General features: G+C 41.7%; 1 protein-coding gene across 8 annotated transcripts in view; it reads left to right on the forward strand.

The window, feature by feature from the left end:
• Positions 1-15845, forward strand: part of AUTS2 (activator of transcription and developmental regulator AUTS2) — a 1252826-nt gene that overhangs the window by 1216143 nt on the left and 20838 nt on the right. For 3 of the 8 annotated variants that reach the window (XM_058285963.2, XM_058285968.2, XM_058285969.1), the window contains 5 exons: positions 5242-5701; positions 7152-7405; positions 8508-8728; positions 10277-10321; positions 13813-13908. In XM_058285963.2, coding sequence (XP_058141946.1) covers positions 5242-5701; positions 7152-7405; positions 8508-8728; positions 10277-10321; positions 13813-13908 — 1076 coding nt within the window. Of the gene's footprint in view, positions 1-5241; positions 5702-7151; positions 7406-8507; positions 8750-10276; positions 10322-13812; positions 13909-15845 lie in introns of all 8 variants that reach the window. The other 5 variants (XM_058285965.2, XM_058285962.2, XM_058285964.2 and 2 more) reach the window with 4 other exon arrangements.

Below are 15845 nucleotides of genomic sequence, written 5' to 3' on the forward strand. Positions count from 1 at the left end.
AGATTTACAGAACCTTGGAAAATGAGCCCAACCCTTCTTTTTTGGTGAGGCAACTACATGATTTGATGTCAAGCAGCTTTTTGTAAAAATATATATATATATTTTTAAAGAAGTTTTAGGTTATAGAAATATTACATCGAAAATGTAGGGGATTCACATATACCCCCACCCTCTCCCCTTCTCACATTTTCCCCTATTAATAATATCTTATATGAGTATGGTACATTTGTTATAATTGTTGAACAAATTTTGAATCATTGCTACTAGCCATGGTCAGTAGTTGACATTATGGTTTTCACTTTGCACCATAGAATTTTATATTAATAGCTTTTGACAAAATGTATAATGACCTGTATCTGTCATTGCAAAATCATGCAGAACAATTCCAGCGTCCCAAAAATGCCCTATGTTCCACTTCTTCCCTCTCCCTCCCCTCAGAACCTGTGGTAACCACTATCTTTATATCCGTGTTACAGGTTCTTTTGTTACTACAATAATAATGTCTACTTTGGTCCATGGTTGCATGCCTCCCCTTATGTTTGTTCATTCATCAGTCTTTAGGATTTGGGGATGGTGATGCTTGCCCTGCTTCAGATTGAAAGGGGACTTGGACCTGATGGGCCAGGTAGAAGGAACTTTGGTTTTGTTTGTCTGTTTGTTTGGGGAGTTGGTTTTTTTTTAAGGAACTACCAGGGATTGAACCCAGGACCTTGTACATTGGAAGCTGGTGCTCAACCACTGAACTACATCCACTTCCCAGAAGGTACTGTCTTGCTTGCAGTTGTAGCCAAACCTTCCTGATGCCTCCTGAAAACCTGGCTGTGTTGTCCAATTTCTACAGGCTTATTAAAGAGTATAGTTAAGCTACTTATATATATATATATATATATATATATATATATATATATATATACTACTTTATGTTTCTAATATCTTCCCTTACCAGCATAAGTAAGTTTAAATGATATCCTCTAAGTGATATCGTTTAGGAAAATGAAGCTTCCTGAGGGAGGAACTTTGCTTGGACATTGATTTTTGGCAGGGGATCATGAATTTGAATGTAAATTTATCGATACAGAAAATATTCACTTACTTCTTCTTCACCACCCCAGTCCGGAGAGAACAGAGCAGTGTAAAAGGATAAAAATGTGTTGCTGCCATTGTATCAAGCTTGATCATCTTAAATCAATGATCAGAGTAGGAGGAGCCCTACTTATACACATACAACGCACTGAGTAAAATCATCTTATATTTTGTGCTGATAGGATATCTGGGCTGTTGGTGCTTTCTGTCCCTGAGCTTATGAATAGGACTGCACTATATGAAGTGTATGAATTTTGGTGCACTTGAAAAATTACTGACCATAGAGAATGTTGTGTAAGATGATAGGAAAAGCAGCGAGAGAGAAGCAGAGCTAGGTCATCTGGATGTGGCAGCCCCACATCCACATGGGCCTTCCTTTGTGATCCCGGATCTTTCCAGTTGAGGAAGTCTGTCTACACTAAGGGTCATTCTTTTTTTCCTTTTTTTTTTTAAGTTAACATTTTAATCTTGAACCAGTTAGATAGCCATTAATATTTTAGATAATTCAACATAAATTAGAATATTTCGTATTCACTAAAATATAATTTCAGTTCAGAGCCAGGCATACTGAAAAACTTTCAAATCTGAAACATAAAATGATGTTCATCCTTTACCATGATAATACTACTGAGGCAAATCAGGAAACGATAATAAATATCCCACAGAAATACATTCACAAACACAGCATGCTGTTTCATGCCTCTTTGACATAGCATGTGCTCTTCCTTCAGCCTGAAATGATTTCCCCACATTCTCCTCCTCAGAAATACTCTGATTCTTCACTCAAAGTATATATAATACCTGCTAGCTAAGGCTCTTCTCTTCTGCTCAGCGAGAGAAGTTTACTCCCTCTTTAACTTTCCTATATTTATATATTTATGTTGTTTTCATTTATCACAATTTGCAATTATTATTTGTTATTATTTTACCTCTCTGCCACACTTTCTAGACTATGAACTCCTTGAAGGTAGAGATCTTTAAAATTAAAATCACCTTTGTATCTCAGATCCCAACAGTATAGGTATTTAATAAATATTGGTTGGATTAAATTAAACTAAAAATATTTTAACTTCTTTGTTTTCCTCTCAGTTAATAAAATATTTTACTGAGTGCCTCATATGGGCCCGCTTCTCTCCTGTGTGCTGGAAGCATAGGGAACAGGCAGACAGATGTCCATCCCCAGGAAGGCCGCGTTGCGGTGACAAAGACACAGACTAAGCTGTAAACCAGCGAGGCGCCCTGTCTGTCCGGTGGTTGATGCTATGGCTGCTATGGCTCTTGCTCTTAAATGATACGCTGTACGGGTTGGACGCTGTATTCAGCAAATACTCATCAAAAGCCACAGCAAGGAAAATGCCCCACACTTTGTGCTCACTTGCACTGAGGTGAATGACACTATGCCACCTCTATTCAGGATGCTGAGAGGCTTCCCTGGGAGGTCAGGTTTGAGCCTTTACAAGTGGGTGGGTAGAGCTCTAAAGGGGGAGGGCCTTACAGGGACGGAAATCTATGGGGGGCATTCTGGGAACCTTTGGCTGGAGTGAAGGCTGCAAGGAGAAGGACGGAGGCGACTGAAACAGTCGGAGCCAGGATCAGGCATTGTGCTGAATATGCTGAGGGATGAGGAACCAAGTGACCACCGTTTTTGAGGTTCTTTTTTAGCACTGAAATTTAGAAATTGAAGTTTTAGGAGCCCATAAAATTGCACCTTCTATCGTAAGCAAAAATTTTCCTAAAAAGGTTCTTCAGACAGCTCTGGGATAGAACTATGGGTGATCAGGATATTAAAATTCTAGTTACTTTTCACCGGGCCCTATTTGATGTTTTGTCCTTTCATACTTGAAACACATGAGGAATGGGCTTTCTTTCCATTGTATTAGTGTAATTGTTCCAGTCCGGGCTTTGGGATTTGAAGATAGCCAAGTCCACATTAGCCAAAATTGTGCTTTGTTTACAAACCCTAGGTTTGTTTCAGCTTTTGTGCACAGTAAAGTTTTGGTCTATAGTCACAGTTTTCCAAAAAGCATTGGAAATAATGGGTTGCTTTGAAGTAAATTCCTGAGAAGAAAAATGACAAACAAGTATGTATGCACAATAGGACATCAGACGAAATTAATACAGCTAGTGAAAATATCACATATTCTTTCATACTCTATATGGTGAGACATTCCCAAGGTATTTCACTTACAAATACTGAAAGACACCCTCATTACAGAAAACATTGCAAACCTTTCTTCTATTTCTAAACTGTCTAGTAATAAAAGAAAAAGATGGGTCTTTTTAGCACAAAAATGTGGGAAAGGTTTTTTTCACTGACTGTACACAAAAGCATGTACTCCTGAATGGGGCCATTCCTTTATACTGGATGTCATGTTGGCCTTTCATTTATCTGTAAAAAGAATTTTACCAAATTTGGGCTTGTGAGATAATCATGTAACCACTATACCAGGTGTGGTACTTGTATCTTCTGACCTTTCTGTCGCGATAGTAGGATTCTGCCTGCAGTTGATGTCCTGGTTTAGTGTCAGTGTCCAGCATCCCTACCCATGGTCCTCAACTGAAGGTGTTACCTGTCATTTCCTTGGTGACGTTGGTTCACATCCCCAGGAGGGGCAGCCTTTCTCATTGCCTCTACTTCAGAAGTGCTCAGGAGCAGCTCTCCTCCTCCAGTCTCAGGTGGTGGGCCCCGGCGCCCTCTGCCACCCTCTTCTCCACACTCATTCATGTCATTCTCACCTCCTCTCACTTTACTCACACAGCGCTGCCACTCACCTCGTGTGGCAGGCAAGGCTGGAGGGGTTGCTGGCACCCTGCAGCCGCTGCCAAAATGGCACTGTGGAAAAGCTCTTAGGTCCCAGCAGTGCTTTGGCCTGGCAGCCAGCCAGCCATGCCTGATTCTGCCTTCAAGGGGCATATTGCCAGCCTCTCGGCAGTGTGAGGAAGGGCCAGAATAGGTAGTCAGGTCCCCGAGGACAGCCTAAAGATGGGAAACTCTCTTCTCCCTTGAATGGGCTTTTCATAGGACATCCACACTGTTCTGGTAGATGGAGGTTTGTGGTCTCTTCCTGGCTGCGGGTGAAAGGTTAGGGACAGTGTGGAAGGAGTGGAGAAATGTGAGTGGAGCCAGGGGGCTCTAGTTTAGGTAAACACCACTGCCGAGGAGGGGTTTTGCCGGCCTCCCCTCAAGCAGGTTTGGGGAAGGAAAGCAGAGGCTAGGCGGCCACCTCTGGACTGAGGCCTCAGCCCTTGTTCCTGTTCCGTGCTTTCACCCATTGGCTATTTGTTTTTCCTATTTCCAGCCAGACCTGTCCAACTCTAACTGGGGGAAAAAAGAAATGCATTCCTAGATGAGGGTACTGGAAAGTGAGAACCATTTAAATAAAGAGTTTATTTACAAAAGGAGAAAGGAAAACAATTATCCTTGCAAACTGAAAATACAAGGCAAAACCTGGTCCAAGCAGGAATACAGTAGACACTCTAGCATGTGTAGTTGACAATAAACTTGATTTAAATTTATGTTTGCACCTTTGGTGTCAGATTTTGGTGGATCGGTTGGTGAGCCTTAGGAGGCCTGACTTTTGACTGGAAGTTCAACACTTGATAAACGGAAAATTATTTCTCTAAATGTCAAGTGTGTCTCATCAGCCAAAATGGAAAGGGGGGGAAAGGAGGGAAAAGCCAAGAAGAAACATCTGTGTGTTGTTAAATAACATTTGCTCCATTTGCTATTGAAATACTTCCCTTTTGTATAGTCAAGAACTGTGTTTTAAAAGGGAAAAATGAACTTGTTGGCTATTGTTTTTTTCATTTTGCGCCATAAAAGACTTTGTCAAGATTAAGGAAAACATTCATTTTCAGACTGGTGGTGGCCTAGATTGCTTTCCTGATTTGCAGCCTCCTTTGGCTTTCTCCCCGCCATGGGCATTGCTGCTTGAGAGGCAAAGGCTGCTCCGCCATCTCTCCCCATCCACCATTGACCCATTCACCAGTGTGCGCTTGCCCCGAACGTGATGGGGACAGGACAAGAACCCGGGATGGTTGACGCCAGGGCACGTTGTTGGGACTGTGATACGGCTTTGGACTTTGCTTTCCCCTCCCTGTTCCACACTCACATGTCATTCATTGCCTGTGGTTTTGTCTCTGCTCTCCCCCATACAGATCCGGAGTTAGGTGTTGGCACGCTACCCGAACATGACAGCCAGGATGCAGGGCCGATTGTCCCCAAGATATCTGGTCTAGAGAGAAGCCAGGAGAAGAGCCAGGACTGTTGCAAAGAGCCAGTCTTTGAGCCTGTGGTGCTTAAAGACCCCTGCCCTCAGGTCCCACCGCCACTCCCCCAGTCCCAGGCGGACCCCCAGCCCCACGCTCCTTCCCCAGACCCCGACTTGGCGCAGCGCACAGAGGCCCTGCCTCAGCCCCCACCTCCAAGTACTCGGCCTCCACAGGCCCCCCCAGAGGCCCAGCTTCAGCCCGCCCCACAGCCTCAGGTGCAGAGGCCACCCAGGCCGCAGTCCCCCACCCAGCTGCTCCATCAGAGCCTCCCGCCTGTGCAGGCCCACCCCTCATCTCAGCCATTGTCAGCCTACAACAGCAGTAGCTTAAGCCTCAACAGTTTAAGGTGAGCCAATCTGCTCTTCTCTTGCCTGACTTTTACCATCTCCCTTGGGACAGGCAGGTAGTGGTAAGGGATTCCCAAGGAGACTGGAGTTTCCTTGTTGGAAACATTACCGTTGTTTTGTCTACGCGGCAGGGACTAGAAAACAGAGAAAGGGTGATCAGGTGAGGCTGGGGTGTCTCGGGAGAGGACAGGCGGGGTGAGGTCGTAAGGACGTTACAAAAACCTAAAATATCTCTAGGGCCTCCTGAGAGTGAAGGCTGGCAACAGATGAATGCTTAGGGGAGCCAAGGGCTCTGCGCCAGGGAGTCCCCCGTGGTGGGAGGCAGGGAACGGAAACTTGCGTTGGGGTGAGGTTCACCAGAGCCCACTGAGAGCTAAGAGGTTCTTTCTTAGAAGGGAGGCTCTTTGCCCCTGAGGAGGAAGTTTTGAGGAAAGTTACATCTCCTGGCAACTCTAGAGCTGGGAAGATTGGGACCCAGGGAGTATTCCAATTTGGGGTTTCTTTTGTGATAATTTACTTCCTCCAAGGTGGGTAGGAGGGGTAGAGAAGAAACAAACTGGGCTTTGGAAAAGAAGCCCATCAGTTCAGGCTCTCTTAGGTCTTGTCTTTGCTGAATTGCAAAGGAAAGTGTAAAAAGTAGCACAGAAAAAAAAACTGCAAAGAAAAGGGAGAGAGGAGCCTGGTGTGAGGGGCAAGTACAGTCAACACTTGGTTGCCCCAGGGGTTATAACTCTGGCCCCTCTCATCTCCTTGGGGCATCGCAGCTTTAGGCAAGTTTTCCTTTTAGCAACCTGGTGCGCTTGGCTTGACGGTGCTTGGCGGTTCTAGGGCTTGCTTTTCCATCTCTGATGGCCTTAGGGAGGCAGGCTCCTTCCCACAGGGCCAGGCCCGCCTTCCACCCCTCGTGCATTTCTGTGGTCATTAAGGTGGTAGCTAATCCAGGCCCCTGGTTTCACCTCTTCTTTTCTTATTTGTGTTCATTCATTTTTAAGAGGTAACAGACGGGGTGAACTCAGATCATTATTTTTATTCCTTTTTGTGAATTTTGTTGATATGCTTTTTAGGAAATGTGGTCCGGGGAGGATAGGAAGGCTTGGGATTTTCTAGGCATAGAAATGAGAATTTGGCTGCAGAGGTAGAAGAGGAATTTTGGACTTTTTAAGGACAGAATCAGCTGTCTCAACACTGAGATGCCCTGCAGTTCTGGAGCAGCAGTTTCTCTTTTGGGGAGAACGTTGGGGGTCTGTGGTAGTGATGCCAAAGTTTGGAAGAGTTGTAGTTTCAGGAAGCAGTTTCTTGTGCATCAGGGAAGGAACTATGAATAGGTAGCCGCGAGAGCTGAGTGTTGAATGACTTTGGGGCAAAGAGGTAGGATTTTTTTTTTTCCTTAAGAAAATTGCTGGCATCTTTTTTTATTTGTATCTTTTTTTTTTTTTTTTACTCCAACAGCAGTAGCAGAAGCAGCACTCCAGCGAAGACTCAACCCGCCCCTCCTCACCTCTCCCATCACCCCTCAGCTTCCCCGTTCCCCCTCTCTCTGCCCAACCACAGCCCCCTGCACAGCTTCACACCCACCCTTCAGCCCCCTGCACACTCACATCACCCCAATATGTTTGCCCCTCCCACTGCTTTGCCTCCTCCACCACCACTGACATCAGGGAGTCTGCAGGTGCCCGGACATCCAGCCGGGAGCACTTACTCAGGTAGGATGGAGGAGCCTGGGGCTTGCTGTCCTGTGCTTGCTGTTGCCCTTGCTCTTTACCTCACTCTCAGTCCCTATAGTCCCTGATGGCTAGGTTTTATTTACTTAGACTTTTCTGCTTTATGATATATATTTTTGTCACCTTTCTCAAGTCCTCTGTGGTCTGAGGTTCAGCAAAAATACATAACCTAGTTCAACACCAGGGCGTCAGACATTGCCCCAGTAGAATGGGTTCGTTGAAAGTCATGAGGCTTTTCCAACCAAGTTCACCCAGTGGGTGGTAAAACACAAAGTAACTGTGCCCCATTGTCTAGGTTCCCCATTAGAGTGATGAAAGTTTTCCCAGGTCCATGTCTGTTAACTCCAGGATCTTAGATAACATCCTGGGTTATGGGGTGAACTTTTGGTTTGCGTTAGTTGAATCAGGGCTAGAATGTTCTTCTTGGTTGGAGGAGGCACACATGCTGTGACAACATGTCTCAGAATTTCAGGGGCAGACCTGTTGTTAAATATATGGTCCTTTCCTCCTCACCTGTATTAATCAAGCCAAATGTCCTAATTTTGGGGCTCTTGTAGCTGTATTATACCACTAACTGAGAAGCTAAGAAGCAGTGCTTGACCTTTCAGGGGGGCATGCCAACCCTTCCACATTAACAGCCAACAGTTCTTAGTCTGCCAGTTGCTGCCTTCAGCTCTTCACTGTGTTCATTCCTTGACCTTTACAACGAACCCAGGAGGTAGGCAGTTTTATTGTCCCCATCTTAGAGATGAGGAAATTGAGGCACAGATGGACTCTTTGCCATGTCCAGGGTCACTCAGCTGGCAGCTGAAAATGGATCTCTGGCCATTTGGCCTGGAGTTTTGTCAGCTCACTGTACCAAGAGGCCAGCTAGGGAGCAAGGGCAGCAGATGGTGCCTGGGCTGTGGTGTCCTCTGCCTCCCTGGTTGTCCCTGAGGGCCTGGCCCCACCCCTGTCAGCCCCTGGCTACTGTGCCTCTGGCCCCGAATCCCTTCATAGTAAGGCCCTTGGATGTCCTGTGCTAGAGTAAATGACTGTCTGTTATGAGAAAAGGTGTCATCATCTCCCTTCTCTTCTTTTCCAGAGCAAGACATCTTGCGACAGGAATTGAACACACGTTTTTTGGCCTCTCAGAGTGCTGACCGAGGGGCCTCCCTGGGCCCCCCGCCCTACCTGCGGACTGAGTTCCACCAGCACCAGCACCAGCACCAGCACACGCACCAGCACACGCACCAGCACACCTTCACCCCCTTCCCCCACGCCATCCCGCCTACCGCCATCATGCCGACGCCAGCACCTCCCATGGTGCGTACCCCAGGCAGAAATGTGAGGATAAGTAGAGCACGACTCTTTTTTTGTGCAGCACGGTGGGGTTGTACTGGGTTGTTGGGGGCCACAGGAGACTGGACGGGAAGTGGTAGCTGTTGAGGGGCTCCTTTGGCATTGGCCATCTGCCAAAGGGGAAGGAATGTGCCCTACTTCATTCTACTACAGTGCCCAAAGAGGAGGAACTTTTTTCTAGACACTTGTATCTACAATGGGTGGGTTTTATTCTAGATGTTCTCAAAACTGTCACATTTAGCGTTGCTATTTACTTAAAGGGTAATTTTGTTTTCTTGAGCATCTCAGAGGGTTCTCATTCATATGTAAAAATGTACGTGTCTGTGCTTTGCACTAAATACTAGCAAAGAAATGCGGAATATTGGGGGTCAGGAAAAGAGAAGAGGAGAAAGGGACCTATCAGAAGACTTGGCCTCATTTGAATAGCACCTATTCCCTCAGATGGTTTCCCTGCACCCACTTGGTTGGAGGTGTTATATTAGTTTTGGTCTTACAGGAGACCAGCACATACTGGAAAAACCATTTGTTTTTTGTTTATGTTTTTGTTTTCCATTAAGAGCTATGATGAATAGTGCCATATTAGAATGAGAGAAACCTGTCTCTACCAGTGAGCATTAGAGTGGTTTCCTGATTTATTAATGTTTAGGGAAATACTTGATCTTTAAGCCAGTTAATATAAGTATTGTGATAACTGTGAATTCCGTGATTTTAAGGGGAGTTCCTATCACTGAACTTTATTGCTTCTCCCTCCCCCTTCCTCATTTTGTTCAACTTAATTTTTAAAAGTATATTTATAAAGCTTGTTTTACAAATATTATTTAAAAGAATATCAGAAATGAGGCCTTGGGACCAAAAAATACTCCCATAACAAATCTTGTGTGTTTCTCCTGGATAAACTATACTTCTCAATGATTATTTTTTTAAGGGCCAAATATTTTCGCAAAGAGTTTATACCAGCCTATGTGTGCTGTTTCACAAATAAATATGTTCTGGTTTCAGCACTGACACATGATGAAATTATTTAGAGGAGACAATCATATACTCTTTTCTCTTCAAAAGAAAGGTTATAAAACCTGCCCAAATTGCTTTGTAACAGGTACAATACATTTCAGAAGACAGCAGAAAGTTTTGTTCTTCTGCCAAAGTGAAGATGAAAATGGAGGGAGTTCTCTGGATAAGTCAAACCAAATGCTCACTTCTTTCTGATTTATCTAGATAACTGCCTCTTATTTCCAGTTCAAATATTTGGTTTATGCCAGTCTCTCAATAAAGAGTAGAAAGAAAGGTATGATAGTATGGCCAGGTCCTAAGTGTACCATATGGGTTTTCACTTTTTCCATTTCTGTTGGTTTTTTGTCAGAGCAACTCCGGAGTTCATAAATGGTTTCATATACGATGAGGCCGATGACAGCTGAGTTAACAGGGAAGTTTGTCTAGGGCTATCTCCATTGAAACAGTGACAAGAAATGCAGATTCTTTAAGTAACTAGCTTTTGCTTTGATCCCTTTACAGTTTGACAAATACCCTACAAAAGTTGACCCATTCTACCGGCACAGTGTGAGTTTTATTACAATGCTACCCATTTAATGTAACTGCTTTTCCATTTTTGTGCTTTTGCCACAGACCATAAATGACTAGCAGCAGTCCTTAATCATCTTTGCAAAGAGTTCCCATTTCTCCTTGTCACTTTGGATGCTTGCTTTTGTGGTGTTTTGCTTTTGGTAAAGATGCAGTATCATCTTCTGAATCAAAAAATCATAAGCAAAAATGAAAAAAGAAAAGAAGTTCATAAGCACTCCTGTGAGTTTTAAGCAAAGTCGGACTTCACTGGAAGGCAATTAAGCATCTCTCCTGAAAAGTGGGGTGTCCGCAGTTGAGTCATAGGAAACTGCAATGACAGGATTGCACTTATCAATTTAAATGCCCTTAATACAGAATTCCTGGAGCTCAACATGAATTATTTCCTGCAAATAGAAAGTTCCTTGTCTTTTTGACTTATTACTCTTCAAAAAAAAAAACAGATTTTCATTCCTCTAGATTAAATGTGGTACTCTCTTCCACATGGCTGGTATATGGTATTGTCCTGAGCAGCTTACAATTGAAAATGTTTAAAATATTTAAATAAAACAAAGTCTTATAAACTAAAGGAATGATATTTTTCTCTTTAAACTTGTTCATTTTTAAAAATACTTGAAAAGATTATAGAACTTCAGTGGTACCAACCTAAGCTATATGTTCAGTTACTTATAAGAAATTTTTATACAAAGACCTTGAACATCTTACCATGATATTTTGATAATGGGATGAATACTGCATCATTTTTACCTGAAATTTTGCAAGTTTCTTTGCTCAGTGGTTCATTTGTAATTTTTAAATGAAACCAGGAAGAAGGAAGATTAATAATTGCTTGAAGCTTCATCATACTTTACTATTCTTGCTTTGATTTTTAGATTTTGTTATTCTATCATTTGAGTAAAGTGCATCTTAATAGAGCAACAAAGCCTGTGGATTTTGAACCCAATAATTAGATACTGTATTAGTTCTGAGTGTAACTGAGAAGTCAAGACTAGAAAATACTAGAAATCAATTAAGAATTACTCTGGAGGTATTCAGAAATAACACTAGGAAGGCCCATTTAGAAAGGAATGAGAAAAGTATATTTGAATGACGTTCTCCATAGCCTCTATTGTAACAGCCCTGTTCTGCTCAGTACTATGATACGAAAGCATTTTTTAAATGCACAAGCAGAATCCAACAGACGTAGGGGTTTCTTCTTTGGTTCTGTCTCATGAATGTTGTCATTCTTAATAATCATCTAATTTCTTTCTTTTGTATGTATCTTAATGATACATACAATTAAGGACCAGCTAACAAAATGATTCTTAGCAAAAAGTTTAGCGTGCCTGACAGGTGGTTCAGATATGCTGCTTCCTAGGACTAAGTGCAGTGCCTTTGTATGTACACTGTACAAGTCATTCCGTGACCTAATTCTTAAGTTGGAATAGAATCGTTTTTGAGTGTTTCACAACCACAGCCATCCATAGGCCATCCATGCCTGGAGATCCCTGAATCAAGTCCACATGACTTGAAGCATTTTCTTATATACTTCCTTTTTTCCAAACTCTGAAGTCAAAGCCATAATTTTTCAAGGTCTAGACCTTAATAACACAACAAAATAAAATCTTTTAATCACAAGGGTTTTAGCCTTATTCGCTGCCTTCACAGTTATCACTTCCAAATCCTATTACTTCCATTGCTAAAAATATTCATATTCCACAGAGAATCCTAGGGTAAAATGGTAAAAAACCCCAAAGGTCCGAACTTCTAGAAGTTTTATGTTTTGTATGTCTTAGGTGCTTCAAGTTTTAGTCAAGGGGAGATACTCAGCTATATTCTAAAAGGGTCAGTAACAGAATAAAGTAAAAAGAAAATAGTGAGAACATCCAATATGTATTGAATACATTAAAAGAAAAATACCCACCTGGAGGAAGAGTAACAGAAATTTGACTGTGTTTTAGTGTGGCAAGGATTTAATTACTCTCTTTTATACGGTGTACTGAGGGAGAGTTTCATATTATTAGTTACAGCAGATGACATATAAAGTACTTAGTCTCCCCTACCAGGGATTAGGACGTTATAAGGGGAATTAAGATGCAATGCACTCAAGTATCTAAAACACAATTTTAGACTTAAAAGTAGTTTTAAATGAGGGCACTTGGCTTGCAATCACTGTTTAAGTGGATTTATAGTTCAATATCAATTAGTCTGAAAAACTTTGCTTCATCATTGAAGGGAACAATATGAACCAATGCAGGCTCTGAAAACAGGTTTGTGAAATGTATAATTCAGGCATTTACCTAGAGTAGCTTACATGCAGAAATGCATCATTTAGGAAAGCTTCAATTATTATAGTGCTTGTGACAGATTATGCAACCATAAGAATGGGGCATTACTCAAATATCCTTGTGGTGGTTTAATCAAAGTAAATGAAGTCCCAGAGCAAAAGAATCTCAGAAATATTAAATTTTTACAAGGAAAGAGATGTGTTTGCTTGTCTTCGGTATTACTGTATATTTCTTTCCTCAGTTGTGTCCTCTTGTAAGATATTGATTAAAGAAAATTCATATTCTTAATTCAAATCATTCTTTCTCTTTCATTGCATGATCAGGCTCACATGTCTAGGGCTTGGCTTGAGTAGCCTCCAGTGAGCCCATGCATTAAATAGCAGACAATGCAGAATTGGCCACAAGAATTTGCACTTCATACATTAATACAGAAGTGCTTCGAGTACCTGAAACTCTGGGAAACAACAAGAATAACTTGCAACTAGATAGCATTATCCCAGACTTGGGTTATTGCTGTGCTACTGTAATCCATTTTATAGAAAAACGGGTAGCTCCATTTAAAGCATATACCAAATCATCTAATTTTACCCTTCCACACAGATTTATCATTTTTGATGAGTGAATTACATTATCCACCGCAACTGCCACTTCTAGAATAACCTAATGAGGCAAGGAATGTGAATACCTTTTCATTTCCTCAACAAACTATTGCAAATCTAAAAGTACTGATTGAGTTTTAATGGTATAAAATCTTGGAACTCAATTCTTTTTCTCCTTTATTTCTTTTTTTCTTTTCTCTCTCTCTCTGTCTCTCTGTCTCTCCTCATTAACTTGTAATTTTTCTGGGCCTCTTATTTGGCTCAGCACCCCTATCTGATTTTGATATGCATTAAAATCTCTAACCATTTAGGACTTTTATCCAATTTAACAATTAATAATTAGGAAAGCTCCCTTTCTAATGATGTCCTCATCTAGGACATCATTTGTTGACTGACTGATTCTGAACTACTTTTACCTTTGTAAGTTAAACATTCATGGCACATCTGTGTGATCATTTCATCGTGGCTTCTTTTACTAATAGCATCAAACAGAGATTACTTGGCTTGCTAGAGTTGATGTCTTTCTACTGGAAAGGAATTTGAATATAGCATCTGCCTCCTATTAAAATCTTTTTTTTTTCCCCCTCTTCGTCTTTGGCCACAGCTTTTCCATTCCTATCCTCCTGCAGTATCGGGCATCCCTCCTATGATTCCACCCACTGGCCCTTTTGGTTCACTCCAAGGAGCATTTCAGCCGAAGGTAAGAAACCATACAGTGAAAACACACAGGCATGTCTATACGTGGAATCTCAGGCTGGGGTGCAGGTGGGCTTTGCAGCCTCTCGTCTGCCAGGGATTAATTTTTCATATCCAAAGTAACGATGGGGATTAGAGTGAGAACATTTTATTCTAGTCCATCTCTCCTAAAACCTCACACAAAAATTTAATTTTCAGTTTGCACTATCCATGTAATCTCAGTTGAGGCAGGATTTCCTGTGCTTTTTAAAATATGCAGAATATATACGTGTTTGGTTTTTCCCCCCCACAGATACTGTGGACATAAGCTTCTGATCAGCAATTCTATGACTTATCAGCTATACCTGCATCAAGTTGCCCCTTTTTAAAAACTTTTCATTTTGGAATACGTTTAGACTTACAGAACACTTAAATAATACAAACCCCATACAGAGAATGCCAACGTACGCCTATCCCCCCCAGATCCCCAGATCTACCAATTAAAACTTTTTATCATATTTGCCATATCGTTCTCGCTATCTCTTGGTCTCCTATCTTATCACCGATCCATTTTCTGCTAACTTGAGTGTAAGTTGTATACATCATGCTTCTTGAACACTTAATACTGCCATGTACATTTCTTAAGAACAGGATATTCACTTATGTAACCACCTTAAGTGTAGTTATCAGTTCAAGCAATTTAACATTGATATAAACCTTAGAGATTATATCAATTTTTTCATATATCTCAATAATGTCCTTTTAAGCCTTTTCTGCTCCCTTGCTAGATCCCATTCCAGATCATCATGTGCTGCATGATGTCATTGTCTCTTTGGTTGCTCTTTTTTCCTTTTTTTTTTTTTTAAATTTTTTATCTAAGAACATATATACAACATAAACTTCCCATCTCCACCACTCCCAGGCATACCATTCAGTGGGATTAATTACATTGATAATATTACAGTATCCTCCCACCTTTCATTACTAAAACTTCCCCATCTCCCCAGACAGAAACCCTATACCCATAATGTATTAACCACCCGTTCCCTATCCCCTCAGCCCTTGGCAATATATCCTCTAATTTCTGCCTCTATGAGTTTTCCTAGTCCCTGATATTTTCTTTGTCATCACCATGGAGCTTAAATTTAACACCATAAATTTGACAATCTCTTTGCTTTCATACCAGCTTGACTTCAGTAGTATACAGAAAAGGATGCTCTCACCCTCTACCCCCCCCCACCTTTATATAGTTCTTCTCACAAATTATGTGCTTATACCTTCCGAGTCTAAGACTACTGATATATCGTGACATTTTGTGCATTTCTCCATCCTTTAGATCCTATGGAGAGTAAAAAGTGGAGTTACAAACTAAAAATATAATAGTACTGCTATCTATATTTACCCATGACACTACCCTCACCAGAGAGCTTTATTTCTTCATGTGGCTTCAGTCTACTATCTGTTGTCCAGTTCTTTCAATCTGCAGAACTCTCTTTAACATCTCTTATTGGGCTGCTCTAGTGGTCAGCTTTTGTTTATCTAGAAATATCTTAATTATTCCTTCTTTTTTGAAAGAAATTGATTTTTTGCCAGATATGGAATTCTTGCTTGGCAGGTTTTTGCTCTTAGCACTTTAAATGTGTCATCCTACTACCTTCTTGCCTCCGTGGTTTCCGGTGAGAATTCAGCACTTAATCTTTTTTGAGTCTCCCTTGTACATGCCACATTGCTTCTCCTTAAGCCTTCAGAATTCTCTTTCCTTTTTTTTAAAGATTTATTTTTTTCTCTCCACCCCCTTGTTTGCATTTTGCTATGTCTGTTGTGTGCTGGTCTTATTTTTAGAGGCAATGGGAGCTCCCATGTGGGAGGGAGGTGCCTAATCACTTGAGCCACTTCCGCTCCCTGCTTTGCTGTTCTCTCATTATGTTTTCCTCCTTGTGTCTCTTGTTGTATCACCTTGTC

Source organism: Dasypus novemcinctus, chromosome 23, assembly GCF_030445035.2.
Source record: "Dasypus novemcinctus isolate mDasNov1 chromosome 23, mDasNov1.1.hap2, whole genome shotgun sequence".
Lineage (NCBI taxonomy): Eukaryota > Metazoa > Chordata > Mammalia > Cingulata > Dasypodidae > Dasypus > Dasypus novemcinctus.